Source organism: Protopterus annectens, chromosome 2.part1 (genome assembly GCF_019279795.1).
Source record: "Protopterus annectens isolate FY-2018-M chromosome 2.part1, PAN1.0, whole genome shotgun sequence".
Lineage (NCBI taxonomy): Eukaryota > Metazoa > Chordata > Ceratodontiformes > Protopteridae > Protopterus > Protopterus annectens.
The window spans coordinates 324,349,252-324,367,441 of NC_056729.1; the positions used below are offsets into that span (position 1 = coordinate 324,349,252).

General features: G+C 38.9%; 1 protein-coding gene across 1 annotated transcript in view; it reads right to left on the reverse strand.

Annotated features, from left to right (window-relative positions):
- The window catches only part of TBC1D19 (TBC1 domain family member 19), a 2,958,314-nt gene that overhangs the window by 2,451,348 nt on the left and 488,776 nt on the right, over window positions 1–18,190 (reverse strand). The window contains exon 5 of the mRNA XM_044062152.1: window positions 13,272–13,346. Within this exon, the coding sequence (XP_043918087.1) occupies window positions 13,272–13,346 (75 nt within the window). The remainder of the gene's footprint in view (window positions 1–13,271; window positions 13,347–18,190) is intronic.

Below are 18,190 nucleotides of genomic sequence, written 5' to 3' on the forward strand. Positions count from 1 at the left end.
ACTTCTCAACCACTCAGAGTTCCCAGCTAGTAAAAACCCAGGGTGGTCTAATGAAAGGATATTCCAGAGTATGAACTGAAAGCTGCCCTATTCCAAACAAGGATATTTAATTCTTAACGAGTTGTAATGAGTTATGAAGGTATGAACACTGGACTAAGTAACAGCAGTGCAAATGTCATATATAGACATCCTGGTTAGAAAAGCAGAGGAACTGGAGAATAACTTTGTAGAATGAACACATGGTAGTCCTGACAAAGTCAAGCCTTTCTGTTTATAAACATAAGAAATACATTCAGTGAGCCACCATGCTAATGTAACTTTAGATACAGATTGTTCCAATTTAGCTTTCAGGAATGAAATAAACAATTGGTCCAATTTCATAAAAAAATTTTGTTCTACGAAGATAAAATCTCAATTGTCTGTGTACATCCAACAAATGAAGCATATATTCCGCTTTATTGGAGAATTTCGAGAAGAAAACTGGTAAATTAATGGAATGGTTAGGGGCAAACTCAGAAGCTACTGTTGGAAGAAAGAACAGGTTGGTGTGAAGAGAAACCCTGCCATCATGAGAAATTATATAAGGTCTTCAGCAAGACAAAGCCTGAAGTTCCAATACTAGTCCAGCAGATGTAAAAGCAACTGGAAAAATGTTTTTCCAGGATAAACATTTTAAATCAGCTTTTGCTGTAGGTTCAAATGAAACCAACTTAAGGCCTGGTGAAGAAAACTGCCAAACCCCAAGGAGGGGCAGGGTCCTTGATAGGTGGCCTGAGTAAAAACAAACCTTTGAGAAAGACTTTGCATAACTAAGGGAGGCTAAGGACAAATGATTTTCACCTGCATGGAAACTGGCAATTATAGCCAACTGTAAATTGACTGTAGAGTAATTTGCTCCATTGTGGAAAATGGAGGCCAGAAATTCTAAAATCACAAGAATGGGTACTGAAAAGGAGTCTATGTTTCTCTCGTTGGCAGAGTTAGAGAATCATTTCTATTGGCTCTCATATATCCTCCTATTGGAGTCTTTTTCAGAAGATATAAGGATGTGTAAAATCTGGGCTGTCTACCAATCATAGGAAGTGGAGAAAGCACACGGTCAACCTCACGGCTTGTACATCTGGTTGAGGTAGCCCAGAGGGGTGGGACAGAAGATCTGAAGAAGGACCCAGAACCTAAGGAGGGTATATGAGATGAGGCCAAAGGAATGGGAACCACACTTGACAAGGCCAGAATGGAGCAATGAGGATTATCTTGCTCTTCTGTTGACAAGCTTTCTGTAAAAACTTCAATATGAGAGGTGTAGGAGGATAAGCATAAAGAAGACTGAGCAGAGCCAATCATGAATCACAGCATCCCTTGTAGACTCTCGCTCTGGGGGAATTAGGGCAAAATATCTCCTGCATTTGAAATTGTGGGCAGAGGCAAAAGGGTTGCAGCATGACTGGCCTCACTGACAAAAAATCTGTTCCACCACTGAACGACTGAGAGACCACTTGTGAGGCAGAAGAACAGATCTGTTGAGTCTATCCATTAAAACAGTGTACTTCCCTGAATGTCCATTGTCAAAAGAAAGTGGTTGTAAGAAATTGTCCACTGCCACACTCTATTGCCTCCCAACACAAGGGATAAGAGAGGGTTCCTCCCTGTTTGTTGCCATACCAGACCACTGACATCCTGTCTGTATGAAAATCACATAAGGAAGGATGACTTAAAAGGCCAACAATGTTAAGAGAACTGCCTGCATCTGTAGGACATTGATGTGAAGGTTGGCCTCTAAGGGGGACCATGTGCCTTGGACTCTCTGTCCCAGGTAATGACCCCTCCCCCATGCCAACAGGGAAGTGTCCATGGTCAATGTGGCCTTTGGCAGTGGAAGAACATGGGGTGGCCCTGTAAAAGCTGATTACAGGTCTTTGTGATTCAAGTAGGAGATGTCATGGGTGTCACTTCATACATCATTGTACTGCTAGTGTTAACTGTAGTAATCTTGCTAATGGCAGAAGGGTTATGGAGGACACTACTCAACCAAGAAGCTGAAGGACCATCTTGGCTGGTGGTGACTTAAGCGACAGTAAATTTGTCACCTGATGCATCAGATGAGCCCTTATGAACTCCAGGGTCTGCGTGGGAAGGAGAAGAGATTTATCATAGTTGACTGTGATGCTCACGTATAGACATGAATAACACAGGTAGTCCCTGACAAGTGTCAGTAGATATCTGGTGGGAGCCATGAGGAGTCAGTCGTCTAGGTATGGAAACACTCAGAATCCCAGCAATTTCAGGTGAGTTGCAACCACTGCTATACATATGGTGAACACCCAGGGGGCTGTAGTGAGACCAAAAGGCAGGGTTCTGAACTGAAAGTGAGTGTCTCTCAGCCAGAAGCAAAGGTATCTTTTGGACTGTCTATTTTTATGTGATAGTGCACATCTAGTAGACCCATCGAGTATATCCAATCTTCCTTCATCAAAAGAGGGAGGATGGACTGAAATATGACCACTCGAAACTTTGAGTGCTTGTCAAATTGGTTCAAGTAGCTTAGGTCCAATACTGGCCTAAGGTCCCCTGTCTTCTTTGGTACCAAAGTTCCAAATCTTTGCTGGTCTGGTGGAACCTCTTGGATGGCTACTTTTCTTAGCAGCTTTTCTATCTCTGAGACTGCTTCTCTCCTCTGATGCGGTGGTATTGTTCTGAATCCTTGCTGGTCTGGTGGTACCTTTTGATAACTCTTTTTCTTAGCAGCTTTTATTTCTCTGAGGCTGCTTCCTTCCTCTGATGGGGTAGTACATCAGGAAATTTTCTTGGATGAATGGCAGGAAGAGAAAAGGGAATGTAATGACCTTTGGTAATTATTCTCTGCACCCAGACATCTTTGATGATGGACATCCAGGCTTCCGAATGCAGAGATAAGGGCCCCCAAACTACCTCCAGTGTGCAGCAGTCACCCAATCATTCAGGGGTGCTGGAAAGGCTTCTCGGAAAAGGGACCTCTTAAGTCTTAGTTTTGCGTGCCCCCTCTACTGCATGGGTAATGTCTACCATTAGAGTTTCCCCCTCCATCTCCATAGGAGTTCTCAAAAAAGCCCTTATGATTTCTGGAACCACATCTTTGTACCCCCTTTCTGGTTTCTTGAAAAGGTCCATTGAGGGGTAAAAAAAACATATCCCTACAGCAAATAGGTTTTTCTCATATTGCTCACTACTGGAGAGAGTCTCTTTAACTTTGGGTCCAAATAACGTAGATCCATCAAAAAATGTACTGATGAAAGAAGTCTTATAGGGTTCTGCAAAATCACAAAGGTGCATCCAGGTATGTCTCCTAATGACAATGCCTGAACCTGCCATTTGCAAAATGCTTTCTGTAGCATAGGAAATCAGCCACATGGAGGTATTTTAAGGGTGGCTAGTTGTGAAGAAATCATCTTTTTATCCTCCACCCACATGGATGCTGAGAGGGATTTGATAATTTCCTTAGTCAAATCCCTCTGGAACCTTGTAAAATGTGCCAGATAATAAAGAGACTATATAGCAAAGGTTGCTGAAGCAAAACTTTACTTCCCAAATCTGTCCAAGGACCTAGACCTGTTAGGGAGGTGGACAGAGGGACTTTCTACAGCCAGTTTATTTTTGGTGGGTGCTGTAACCACCATAGCATCAACTGGGGGAACATGTTCCAATGTGCATGTTTTTTCGGTGCAAGTAGGTACTTGTTAGTCTTTCTAGGAATGAGTTTTGTCGTATCTGGATCCTTCCAAGCCTGACAGGAAATAAGGTCCATCATTTCGTATGCTATGGGTACCACCCAGGATGTCAGAGACAGTTCCAAATAAAGCCTCAGAAAACAAAGACTCCTCCTGGGAAGAAGTTTTGGAAGATCAACCGCCTTTCAGTCTTAGCTTGAGAATTTTAATGAACAAGACATCCTCAAGGGTGACCTGGGGGACCCGTCCCCCTTCAAAGTCTGTGTCTTCTATTAGGGATTCCTGTGGGGAATTAATGGGGCATCTCTTGCAATTACGCTTCCAGTGTACTTTCTTGTGAAGGTGATCAGAGTAGGACCCAGAAGTAGGTTAACATTCCTGTAAAGGACCGTCTCAAGGCTAGAATGGACCAGCTGTCCTGATGGAACAAAATGAGCAGACTCAGGACCCAATGCAGACAGCTGAGGAGGGGGATGGACCCAAGGGGGGTAAGGATGTCCTATCTCCAGTCCTGTGGAGAGACCTCTTCACTGCTTCGAAGGCAGAAGTCAATGGGAAGCCCAGGGGCACCCCAGTAGGAGCCAAAGCCACCTCCCTAGAGAAATCCAAGAATAACCCATGACCCTGTCTCAATACAGACATCAGAGCTGAATTATCTAGCACCAATGCCACATGCAGATGGCTATGACAACCTCTGAGTCGAACTCATATCCCTGGGCTCAGACCGAAGCTACGGCTCTGAGATCCCTCTGGCTCTGATAGAACTGGCACTGGTTGGATCAGAGAAGATATGGGAGTCAATGAAAGCCAAGTCTTTGGGTGTGATCCAGACAAGCCTGGAAATCTTGGATCCAGAACCTCCAAAGCCAAGGGACAGATCAGAATAAAAGCCACAACAGGTGTTTGGGGTCAATGAAAGACAGAGCTGGAAGTACTCCCAACTAAATTTGAGTCCTAAGAAATTTTCTCATCATTCTGTCCACATCTGCTTCAGACAGGTTCCTGGTAGACATGAAGGATGAGGAGGTAGATGGGGATTTAGAAACTCTACAGGGAGTTTCTTGAAGAAATGCAGAATGCAGGCTCAATGAAACTGGCTCCAGTGAGAACCAGGCTGTGGGAAGGAACCTTGTGTGAAGATAGCATTGAATCTGAAGAGATGGACAGATCTGAAGCCTTAGACATTTTACAAGTCAGAGCCGAAGCCAGCGCTGAGTGAGGAGAGCAGTCAGGGGAGTAGTTCCTTGACTCTTTAGGCTCTTCTTTGAACTTGTCCCCTCTCTCCTGATATTTTTTTGCTTGTTTATTTGCAGAGGGGGAAGCTCCAGATACTGAGGAAGAAGTAGAAATTAGCAATCCCTTAACTATTAGCTTATTCCTGCATTCAACCAGGCTCTGTGGGTGAAGTTTGAACAAATGTCACATTCAACCTCAAGATGAGTGGCCCTAAAATAGCATACACATTCAGAGTAGCATCAGAGTCAGGCATTTTGAGCCCACACAAACAGCATTTTTTAAAATGTGTAAGCTTGTCTGACATCATGCAGCAAGGTAAAAACCAACCCTGAAACAAAATTCAAGCACATGGACAAACAATACAAGCAATTTTCCAGCAATAGTACAAAGAAATTCAATTGGGAAAGAAAATACCAATAATGGTGCAAGGACTACTATAAATTAGTAGAAAGAAAAGAGAGAGGGAAAGAATGGACAGGTGCAAGACCTAGGGGAAACAATAACCACCCTAAAAACTTTTCAGCAAAAGATATATATATATATATATATATATATATATAGGGTCTAGATCACATTATGGAACTTCCAAAATATCGAACACCATAAGCTCGAACTTGGAAGTTCGAAATGTGATATCATCAAAAGCTCAGAACAGAGAAATTTTTCCCAGGGAAAAAATTTGCTGTTCCGAGAAACACACACACAACACAAGCACACTAAAAACCTATGTCTAAGCCCCCCACACCCCCCCTACTTAAATATACCAACTCCACGATCGCACCACAGTGGAGGAAACAGCGAAGCCACAGAACGGCCCACCAAATTCTTGTCCTGGCTAAGAATTCCATGTTTCGCGGCTTCAATATTATCAGTGTTCGCGGTTTCAAGTTCAATTTAATGCCGTTTGAGATTTTACATTTTCGCGGTTATGATATACACCCATACATATATATATATATATATATATATATATATATATACATATATATATACATATATATATATATATATATATATATATATATATATATATATATATTTTTTTTTTTTTTTGGAAAGAAGAGATGAAATACCCAGAAGTAAAAGGCTTGAGCCATAAAAATGTATGGTCATTGAAACTGGCAAATGAAATCTAGAGCAATCTGCTGCTTGGGTGAGGATTATGGCTAAAGGGATAAAGGAGCTTGAGCTATGGATCCAAAAGTCTGGGAAGTGGCTGAAGTCGGATCCGAAACCCAGTGGTTGAGGAACGGATGAAAAAAACAACATCAAATCAAGTACTCTCTTTGTCTGGTAGTGATCATTATCTGGTCTCCCGCTAAAAGCAGCATTTGCTGTTCCTTAGTCACACACCCACCACCACAGATAGCCATTATAACATTAAAAAAATGAATAGATTATTGCTTTTGACAATGCATGCTGTTAAAACTGCTCAGAGATTTTAACTGGTGTCCTGCTGATATATATATATATATATATATATATATATATTTTTTTTACAGTACCTGCATGAGGAAATAATCCATGAAGTTCAGACATTTGCATCTGTTCACAGAGGCGATCTCTACTGAAACAATCACAAAGTGATGAGCAAGCACAGACACTGGCAACTCTGAGCAGCCAAGTTCAGTGCTAGTTTTTAAGTAGCTGGCCATGGACTGGCTAACTATGTCTTGTTAACCTCAAACAGTTAAATCATGGACTGGTTAGCTACATCATGTCATTATCTAGAAGACAGGGAAATAAGACAGCATGCCAATGCACAATTTGACATCCCAATTCTGGCGTTAATTTTCATTCCTTTAATTTTAGTATAATTACTCTGTTAGTATATTAGTTGTACAAACAAAATTATTCCAAAACTGTTCTATGAGTAGGAATTAAAAAAGGGGGGGGAAAAAGAAAAACAATTTATCTTGGCACCTGATGTTCTGACCACTGCTCTTAATGCTGTGATAACCTAGCACATCATTTTAGGGAGTAATAACTATTATGCCTACAACAATAATGCATTCTTAATCTTCTGAATTTCTTTGAATAACAAGATCAACTGAGTTGATGAATCAATCTAAGCCAAGAATGATATCAGTTTTGTACATGACCATGTTCTCACAATAAAACTTCTCATCAAGACATATTTTATTTCTATGCCTTTCTCCTCAGGTTTCTGCCATAAATACGCATTGCACCACTGGACCTACACAATAGAATAAATAAACGAAATCGGTGTTCCTGACAGTGATTAGTACTTTTAGGGATGAACTGCAGTTTTTAGTGCTATGGATTTTCTGGCTGTAACTAAACATTCCATGTATCTAACTGCACAGCTAATGTGTACTAGCTACATGGTAGCATATGCTTCTTTTTTTTTTTTTTTTTTTGTTATTATGCTTTTGGCTAGCACCTATCAATGTTATTTAGGATTTATAATGTAGTTCTTCTGCAATGTCACTAACTACAGAGTGGGTCTATGTTCAGCAATCAAATGGAATTTCCATGTAACGACTGAACATCGAACCCTATCCATCAAACGTTCATTTAATCAGCGGTGAAAGTAACTAGATGGCCACCACTTCCCCGTCTTCCCTTTTTCCACTGTAGCGCAGTCTCAGATTTGTTATACATAGCTAGGGGGGTTGGGGGATGTGGGGGAGTGAAGCCTCCCACCTGGGTGGGTTTGCAATACTGAGTTGGGGCAAATGCCATCAACTTCTCTAAACAATTACAAATATGCAAAATTACACAATCACAGCTACATGTAAATTGCAAAACATTGAACAGTTCAAATCTGTATAACAATCACAGTTATGACATGACAGTATAATTTACAAAGCAATACAAATAAACAAGAAAGAGCATTATAAAGACACCTGGATACTATAATTAAACAAGTACAGAAAAAAACAAGTCCCAGCACTGGGATCCCTGGCAAATGAATTCAGAAAACATACATTTTGTATGTGGATGGATGTTAGGTATTGTTTTAGAAACAGTGTCCAGAAATGGCTAGAAACCCTGTGACCAGTATGGTTAATGCAATGCAGCAACTTAAAATTAAACAGCAAGAGGACTACATCTGTAAATACAGAAAAATAAGAGATTTACTTCAATGTTGCAGAGAGCTTAGATGGAACACGAGACAGAAAATAAGCGGCAATGATAAAGAGGTGGTTAAGAAATATGATTCGGGAAAAATGGTAACTTAGAGGTGACAGTGACCACTGTGGCAATCAGTAAGCTGCAGCTTAAGGATGGATGTCAACTGATTGTAGTCAGATAACAGATAAAGACTCAGCTACATGATCCCAACAGGTGGAAGGCAACAAACACATGAGAAGACCGTGTGAATTATACTACATAGAAAGGTTATCTGGCATCTGTTTAGAATAGAACTGGAGTCCTTCACTGATGTGATAAGGGGAAAAGTCAGAAAATTGTTTGAAGAGGCACCTCAAAACTCAATATGGAGTCTATTCTAATTTCCTAGATGGCTGCACTCTGATTAACAACTAAACTTCAGCTCTCCCAATATTAAAAAAAGAAAATGAAAGATACGGGCCAGGAACTCTTGACACTTTTAATAAATTCAGTATTGGTTAGTAAGTACACTGCCTGGATGCCAGCAAAGAAGAAACTGAGACAGTCTGAAAGAAAACCTTCTAGAAAAGGTGTAGAGAAAACACTGACTGGGAAGAATCTTGCAGTTTTACAAAGAAAAGCAGTTCTAGCTCCAGCTTTGGTGCAATACATGTTTTCCAGTAATCCAGAGGAAAAATAAGTACAATGCTCTCAGAGCTAATTAAAATAAACACCTAGATTCTTGTCGCCTCATAGCAAGATGTTGTCCCGTTCGATTCTCAGCTAGAGCATCTTCTGTGTGGTGGCATACGTGAATGGGGTGTGCCTTTGTTGAAGGTTGTGCGTCAGGGCTGGTAACCCGGTATGTAAAAATCCACTACCAATTATTAGCGGACCGGAGTTCCGCTGTGACGACCCCTAACCGGGAAAAGCCGAAAGACACACACACACACACACACACACACACACACACACACACACACACACACACACACACACACACACACACACACACACACACACACACCTAGCTTCAGAATATTTTTTTCCTGAAGGATCAAATTAATTTTTGATGCAGAAGAGGCTAAGGAGGAAATACAAATGTTTGTCCAACAAAAAGTAAACCATCAAACAGAAAAGGAGTCTGCTTCTCATTCTTCTGATGAAGTACACGGAGAGACTTTGCCAGTGAAACCTTTTATTGTTCCAAAGGAAAATGCTTCAAAGACAGAAAAAAGAACAGGAATTGACCAGAGGACTCAGAGTACCTTGGAACTGAAGGAATCTGAGGTTGTGAGATGGAGATGAACAGAAAGAAGAACAACATGTAAATTAGGGAGTAAATGTGAGGCTGCAAAGCATCATGTGAAATATGGCTGAATAAAAAAAAGTGGAAAGAGTAGAGTTTTGTTGATTTTTGTTAAACTTGTGGGGAACTGAAAGGCATTTGCCTCACTTCATTTCATTAATGCTTGGAAAGACACTAACGGGATGGGAATAGGAAGGAAAAGGGTAGCAAGTAAAAGAATTTCTGTTCATAACATTATTTCTATGACACTTTTCATGAAACAGACTGCATGTTTTATAGTAAAGCATTTTTAGCTGTACTTGTACGTGATAAAGAAATTTAACGGATATCTTTTTCATTTTCTTCTTTTTTAGTATTAAGAAATGTAAGCATTACTATGCAAAAAAGAGAAAAAAAAGACTAAAAAAAACATGTTTAAGTTAATAGGCTGTAATCTTGGGTTGTTGAGGTGGGGGATGGGGTGGAAAATGCACATATCATAATATATGTATAGCTAATGTTTCCTCTTACTTTTGTATAGGTGAATGTCTGGATTAAGACTTCTGACTTAATCAAACGGATTTGCCATGATTTGAAGGGATGTTTTAAAGCTATACAACTAAGGCTCTTAAACAAAAAACAAGCAGAAAGCTACAATTCAAAGTGGAAAGGGATGATGAGGAACTGTGTGGGGGGGTAATTCAAGAAATAAGGAAAGACTGAAATTTTGGACGCAAATCCTTATGCTACAATTCAAAGTGGAAAGGGATAACGATGAAGCAGGGGGTAATTCAATCAATAAGGAAAGAGACTTTGGATGCAGCTCCTAAAGGAGAAGAACAAGTCATACAGAATATGAATAAATGAGCCACAAAGCATCATAGAAAATTATGAAGTCTACATCACATGGGATCACACATTACCAGCAATTCAAAAGACAGATGCTAGAAAACCAGATATAGTGATCCACGAAAAGAAGAGAAAACTAACATTGATCAATGAAATCGCCACACCCAGTGATTACAGTGTCTTGCATACAGAGTTACACAAAGTCATAAAATATCAGGATTTGCAGGCAGAAATGACAGCAATGTGGAAGAAAGATACCCAGACAGTTCCAATAGTAGTAGGGGCAATGGGTCTTATAAAAAAGCATTTAGAATCACATTTCGATACGTTACCAATACATATAACCCCATACGAATTGCAGGAGGAGTCATTACTGGGCACACTGTGGGTGCTGCAAAGAGCACTTCTGGCTGACACCAAAGATTGAAACAATACTAATTTCATTAACTTTAATTGCTCTTTTACTTAGGAATGGGGTCCATTCCCGTCATGGTATTAGAAACCCAAAAATCTTGAAGAAATTAAAAAAAATACACATTACATTCATAAAATTGCTTAAAGTATACTAAGAACTAAGCCAACATGGGAATGTAGAAAGGAGGTTCTCCCGATAGGGATGTCTGCAATTAGGGGTACAGAGAATAAGCAACAGGGGGCTGGAATTTACTGGAGGAAGCTGGGAAAGGAACCAAGTTATTGGGAGCAAATAATTACAGGGAGTGGTTAACAAAATAGGAAATGGTCAAGAAAACATCTGGACTGCAGGCTAGAGATTGCCTTCCCTATCAGGGATTGATACCAGAGTATAGGCAAACAGAAAGGGATAGGGGAAACCTAAATAAAAGAACTGCACTGGCTGATATTTAAGTTGAACCTAGAACAGAAGCTACTGTTAAAAAAGGATAATTAGCACTGCATATAAAATACTGCACAAACTATAGGAATCAGTAAGAGGAGATCAGAAAAGACTGGGAACAGATATTAGATAGCAATTCACAAAACAATGGGAGGACATATGTATGGCTCCCAAATATGCAACAAAATCTAGAAGATTCAGGATTTTTGCCTGGAAGTGTTTCATAGGTATCTTTATACCCAAAGCAGACTCCAAAAACTGTTTCCTCAGGTAGATGGCAAATGTTGGAGGTGTAATGGCGAAGAAAGCGATACCTGGAAGTATTTGTTCTGGAAGTGTAATGAGTTGGCAGACTTTAAAAGTTCCCTACAGAGTACGCTGTCAGGAATACTGAGCAAGCAAATGAGTGCAACTAAGGAAATTATTTTTTTTTTTATTTTTTGAGCTGGGATATAGTGTACGAATTATCCAAACATAGTAAAAGCCTTGTTAAGTTTAATTCTGGTGGTTGCCAAAAAAGCAATTACTAGAAAATGGAAATAAAGTCTAAACCAATCAAACTTGAAGTAATGAATATTATAACAGAAATAAAAGAATAAGAAGTGTGATCTTTAAAAAAAGAGTAGGAGTAAATTACAAAGAAAAAATGGAAATTGTGGGAACAATACATGCAGAAAAATGTTTTGAAGGAGGAATGAGATTTAAGAGAAGGCAGGAACTGAACAATGTATTAAATGTTGGCTTGATTATATTGTATAGAACAACATATGCTATGTAAAATGTTTGCAAATGTGAACTTGTTAATATGGTTTAATTACATTTATATAAATGTAATATTGCCTATGTCATAACTGATAATTCAAGAAAGGTGTTTAAAAAATACGGAGCTTTAACTGCTCATAGGAGAATGTAGTCAGCTTATTAAAAAGTAATAGAAAAAAGCAGCAGCTAAACAGAATTCTACAGGCAGTGTGTCATGACTTCTTTAGAAAGCGTCTGAAGCAGACACAGGTATTTTCAAATCACCTAAGAAACAGGAGTTTCCAAACCACAGTAAAGGCAAACAATTCCAAGTTGCAACACTAGGGTAGGTGAGGCATTCATTTAAGCAGGAATCTTTGTTAGACCTAGATTCTGACTTGTACTGTTACTTTTCTTTTTTTTTTGGAATGGTAGATATATGATGGTCAAAACCATACTCACTGATATGAAAGTGCTGATTTGCCATGAGAAACTGAAGAGCTCAGCAATATAAGTGAATCTGTAGGCACTGCTCCTACATACTGACAAGAATTAGATGAGGTTATCTGGACACTGGAGGCATGGCCTACAGGGCAGACCGAGGACACATTAGAGAGATTATATCTCTTAGTGTGCCTAGGAACACCTGGAGATCACACAGAATGAACTGAAGACTGCTGTTGAAGATACAGAAGTCTGATCTATAATGCTCAACTTGCTATCTCTATTAACTTCATCAGGACAAGCGGCTTAGAAAATGAATGGACAAGTGAATTAATAAAGTCCAAAAATGCAATGAAGGTTAAAGCTTTCCTGAATATCTGAATGAACTAATGTTGGCAATGTGTAATCTAACCCATTTATAATACTCAAGGGATGCTAACGGATAAATAGCCCAGCCTTAAATTGTGCAATCATAATATGCACATTAGGCACATTAATAATAAGAAGGCTACAAATAATGCATACAGAGCTACATATTTTAAATAAAGAAATGGAATATCTCATAATGTAGAAGAGTAAAGAATAAGGTTGAATGTACAGTTTAAGAAGTCACAACAGGGCAAGCATATCATGACATTATAAATACATAACAAGAAAAGAAAAAAGTCATTCTACCAGCATCTGTACCAAGATCAAATGGTATGGAAGTAATCATTATATATATATATATATATATATATATATATATATATATATATATATATGTATATACATACATATACATACATATAAGTTCATAGAGTAGTACTAGGCTAACTGCCCTTGTGGGCCATTTTAAGCCTAGCCAATTACCCCATGCAAGAATCAAACCCTGAACCTTGTGTTTGGGTCTATCAGGGATGCCTTTAAGATCCAGACCTAAATTAATGTATTATGATCGGGATAGGGCAAGAATTAACTTCTGATGCAGCTCAGAACAGTGATATAATCCATTGTCAATAAATAAACACTACTAACAGAATGAAAGTGCTAACATTTAAGTAATCTGTTGGCTAAATTACTAGATCTGCAGTACCTTGCGAGCCAGAGCAATGCTCAGTTCTGTACACATGCTGTTTAGACTTTTCAGTACTCGTTTTTCCCAGCTAGCCTACAAAAAGAAAATGAAAAACAGTGCACATAAAATTAATGAACACATTATCACCAAGCATTTTATTTTTAATAAAGCCTGCTTATCATTTTTTCCAATGGAAAATGCTAAAATGTATAGAGAAGAAAAACTAAAAATTTGATTTTCAAAGCAGTAAAAGGACATGCACTGCACTTTTTAATAGTGCTCATCACTGCCATCTACACTATGTACTTCTTAATGCATTCAATGTTCAAGTAAATAGTAAACTGTAAACATAAAAACAGTTCCGTGAATGGTATCAAGTTTGGTAGTTTAGTCAAGACCACTACTGTAATGAGCTTCATCCTGTAGTCCTGGAGTTTGATTCCCTAAGTTTCTAATTAAGACTGCAGGTCAGATTCCAAAATAATTAAAGTAAATGATGCTGAGCCTATCTGCCATGATCTTAGTGCTGCCCTCATCTTTCTAAAAGCACATCCCTGCATAGTGCTGGACACAAAGAAAAAAGCAAAGGAATATAGCACAGAACACCATCAGTGAACACTGTTCTAACACAGTCTAAAAACACTAAGGACAAATAATGGGATCCCATAACAGTCTACATTAATGAATTACACTACTTAATTAAGGCATATTCTGAAGGTTTCCAATGGCATCTGATTATAAATGCTGTGTGAAGTTAGAACAATCTTCTCTGCCTGCCCTATCTTTTCATATCAAAAGATGGAAAATTACAGCTCACTAAATCCTGAAGAATTTTTGCCACTTTATGCAGCTCCTACACTGTGCAGCACACCTAACACCTAACGAAGATGGCATGTATATGTGCACTTATACAAGGGATGGGGATAGTGCAATGCAGTTATGTGATTCTGTAATATAATGCATTGGACCAATGCCAGCACTCTCTATCATGAACACAAACTGTGTCCAGTCAAGACCAGATGGCTAAGATGGAGTGCTTCATACTACAAAGATGCAGACTGTACGGGCAACAAATGTCAAAGAAATACGCTTATTGTCCCTCAGCCAATAAAGCAAGCAACATTTGATGTGGACCATTTAACACTTACATCTGCATAAAGGCAAAACAATAACCACCTCTTGAGCAAATGAGCAAATATATTACAAATGAATATCTACTAGTGAATGGGTATACAATGGAAAACAAGCACAGTCAAACAATACATTTTTTTTTCTCTGGAAAAACAACTTGATTAAAAAATGCATCAAACAAAAATAACAACTGAATTACAGCAACAATAACACCACTAAACATTCAAGGCATATTTATCATGTTTTTAAACATTCTTTGCCTACAATGTCTGACAATTATCAACCCTGTTCAAAATTTGCCCATCACCAGGGCAAGTGTCCACCTTGAGTGTCTATTTAAGCTATCTGAAAAACTGATATACAAGCAAAACCTCATGAGTCATATACCTTCTGATTAATACTATCTTTAACATGGTAAAGTTGCCAGTGCAAGGTTTATAGACCTCAAAAAAAAAAACTTTTGATTGTCCTGACCACAATATATTATTGCAGAAGCTCAAAAAGTGCAACTTCACTGACAAAGTATGTATATGTTTCAGAAACTACCTACTTCACAGGTTGTTCTCAATTGTTTCTAACACTAATGATATCGGTCTTTTGCCTTCTATCGGTGTCCCCAGAGGATCAGTTTTTGGATCTTTGGTGTTCTCACTATTTGTTAGCAACCACCAATAGACTATCCTGCACTTAGATGTAATGCAGATAATATTGTTATCACAAGGGCATCACCCAGTCAAATTGAAACAAACACTATACTACAAAATGGCCTCAGGATAATCAGTAAATTAACCTTAAATACAAAAAAAGTCCACGTGCATGATTTTTGGGACAAACAGGTGCTACAGTACAACCCCTTTATATTCATGACCCTTATAGTCACCACCCCCCTTTTGTAACTCAGCAAAAATACATCGGCCTCCTCTTAGACCAAACACTTTCCTTTCTTTTTCATGCAGATCACCAGTCACACAAGGTACTTTCACAACTCACATTAGCCTATACAATTTCCAGCTTTCACATATACATGCTGCACTGTTTCATATATATGTGCCATAGCCATTAATGTGTTACTTCCTAGGCAAGAGTACTAGTAGTCATAACCTTACACTCATCTAGGAACACACAGCTTCTCCAAAAAATGAAAATAAGATACTGCAATTTATTCACCTTTGCCTCTACTTATGAGCATGAATGTATCACCCTCAAAAAGTGCAACTGTCTGCCAGCACCAGACAGAACCTCCTTCCTAATCAATACTCTATCCTTTAAGCTACTGAATGAACATTACTGTCCTCCACTCAGACATCAGGGCTCAGCTCTGAGCCCACTGCTGTACATACTGGTGATGGACTACATTAGCAAACAGGTTGGAGGGAATGGATCAACAAAGCTGCTGTATGCAGACGACGTGGCAGTACAGGCAGACTCTGAGCTAGAACTTCAACAAAGAATATGAGAATGGAATGCAAATCTGAAGGCACATGGGATGAAACTAAACACTGTTAAGACAGTGGTAATGGCAGCAAATTGGGGAAATCAGAAGAAGCTGAGAATAGAGATAGAAGGGAAGATAGTGGAACAGGTAAACAGCTACAAGTATCTGGGAGGGGTAGTTGAGGAGAAGGGTAGTCTGAATGAACACGTCAAAGCTAGAATCAGAGGGGCTGCAACCAACTGGCAGAGAGTACAAGGTGTAGTCTATGACAGAAGAATGCCAAAAAAGCTGAAAAGTAAGGTGTACAAGACATTGGTGCGACCAGTACTAATGTATGGCACAGAAACCTGGGCAGTAAAGGCAGAACAGTTGAAGAAGCTAGAGTTTATGGAAATTAAGTGCCTGAGAAAGGTGGTAGGATGCACACTGTGAGACAGACGAAGAAATCAGGACATAACAGCAGAGGCCAAAGTAGCTCCAATTGAAGAAAAGATCAAGGAGAACAGATTACGGTGGTTTGGGCACATGTGTAGAAAAGCAGAAGACAATCTGGTGAGGAAGATTTAGGACAGACAGGAAGAAGGTAAGAGGAAGCGAGGATGTCCAGCAAAGAGGTGGATGGATTGTGTGAAAGAAGATCTGTGACAGTCAGGCATGAGTGTTGAAAAAGGCAGGAGTGTGGTACTGAATCGAGAAAGTTGGAGACAGTTAACATGATACCCTGACCCCATGTAGAAAAAAATGGGAAAAAGGGGGCTGATGATGATGATGACTCAGTCACTGCCTTCAATTTAGAAACTACTCCTACTCCCACAGAAACATTGACACTAATCTCTTCATTAGGCCACGCTACACATTTGCAGACACTAAGAGGACTTTCTCATAAAACAAACCACAGTTCTTGAAAAATGTACCTCAAGCCATCAGATGCATATCATAATCATTATTAGACTTTAGGCAGTCAAGAAAAAACACTTTAAAAAAACTATCCAGTGCCACTGCTGTAACAATTATGGCTACCTTTTGATAATATACACCACCATCCCCACCTTCTTAGCATAACTATGCTTCTCTCTACCTTATCCTACAATCTTTCCACCTTTCATTTAGACTCTTGCACCTCCCCTCTCCTACTGTATTGTCCTCCCAAAACTCTAGTTTGTACCTGCAACTCTCACCACCTTTTCCTGGACCCATTTCATATATCCTTCTAGACCCTCCCTTGTATATGGTCACTCTTCTTCCAGTCTGTCATCACACTGTCGAAATATACCTGTGTACATCTAAACCTGCCCGCTTTCCTACACCTTACAAGATTTTTACTATTATGTCAAATTGCCCTCTATTTCTGCTATACTCATATTTTTTTCTTTTAGTTAAGATTTATAGACTTATAATTCATTTTCCTCCAATTATATTTAATACTCATCTGTATAATGTGACAGTGTTCTATTTCTCCTGTTATTGTGGTTAGAGTAATCATATCTTTGCACATTTCAACCTTGTTCCAGATTAATTTACATAGCTATTGTAACTTACTGTTCTGTATTGCCATAGTGGGCCATGTCACACCTGACAAGGGTCCTTACCTACTCAGTTAACAAATGTATACATACATATATAGATAATTCAGCTATATAGCTAATCAAAGTTTTATTTACATCAAGAAAGCAAAAAGTATACAAACTCAGCTTACAAAAAATGACAGGTACACATGCACTCACCAGTTATTGTGCATACACATTACAAGATGCAATTAATAAAGAGGCATACAAGTAACAATAAATATTTTTTTACTTATCTGTGTTGCAGGTAAGCTTACTGGATCAATCACAGCATAATTAAAGGAATTAAAAGTACTGACAAAAGTTGTTATTACAGAGGGTGAGCAGAAATCAATGTTAGACCAACTACAGTAAAGATACATTTAAACTTACTGAGACATTATATGGGCTTTGAAGACATGCAGATGCAATGTTTGTGATTTAGCAAAGAACTGTATTATGTAACTGCCAATGCACCTACATGCTACTTTTTTGTGATGTCAAATCTTGAGCTATGAAGAGTAGACTGAAAGACGGTCTAATAGTGACTACAAGAGAGCTAGATCAGAGGACCTCTAATCAGAGAGACAAGGACTGTGCAAGATAACAAGTAATCTGATTTGAAGTAGGAGTGCTAAGGAATCTGACAATTTCAAGAGTTCTTGAAAGACTGAAAAAGGTCTGATGCAGCAGCTTACAGTATTCAAGATTTAGTAATCTGAGTATTAAGTTGCTGAAGAGAAGGCTGACTCATGATAATAGCTAAACAACCAACCTCCTTGACTTACACACAGTCATACAGTTTGTTCATTTCATTTATTTTCTGA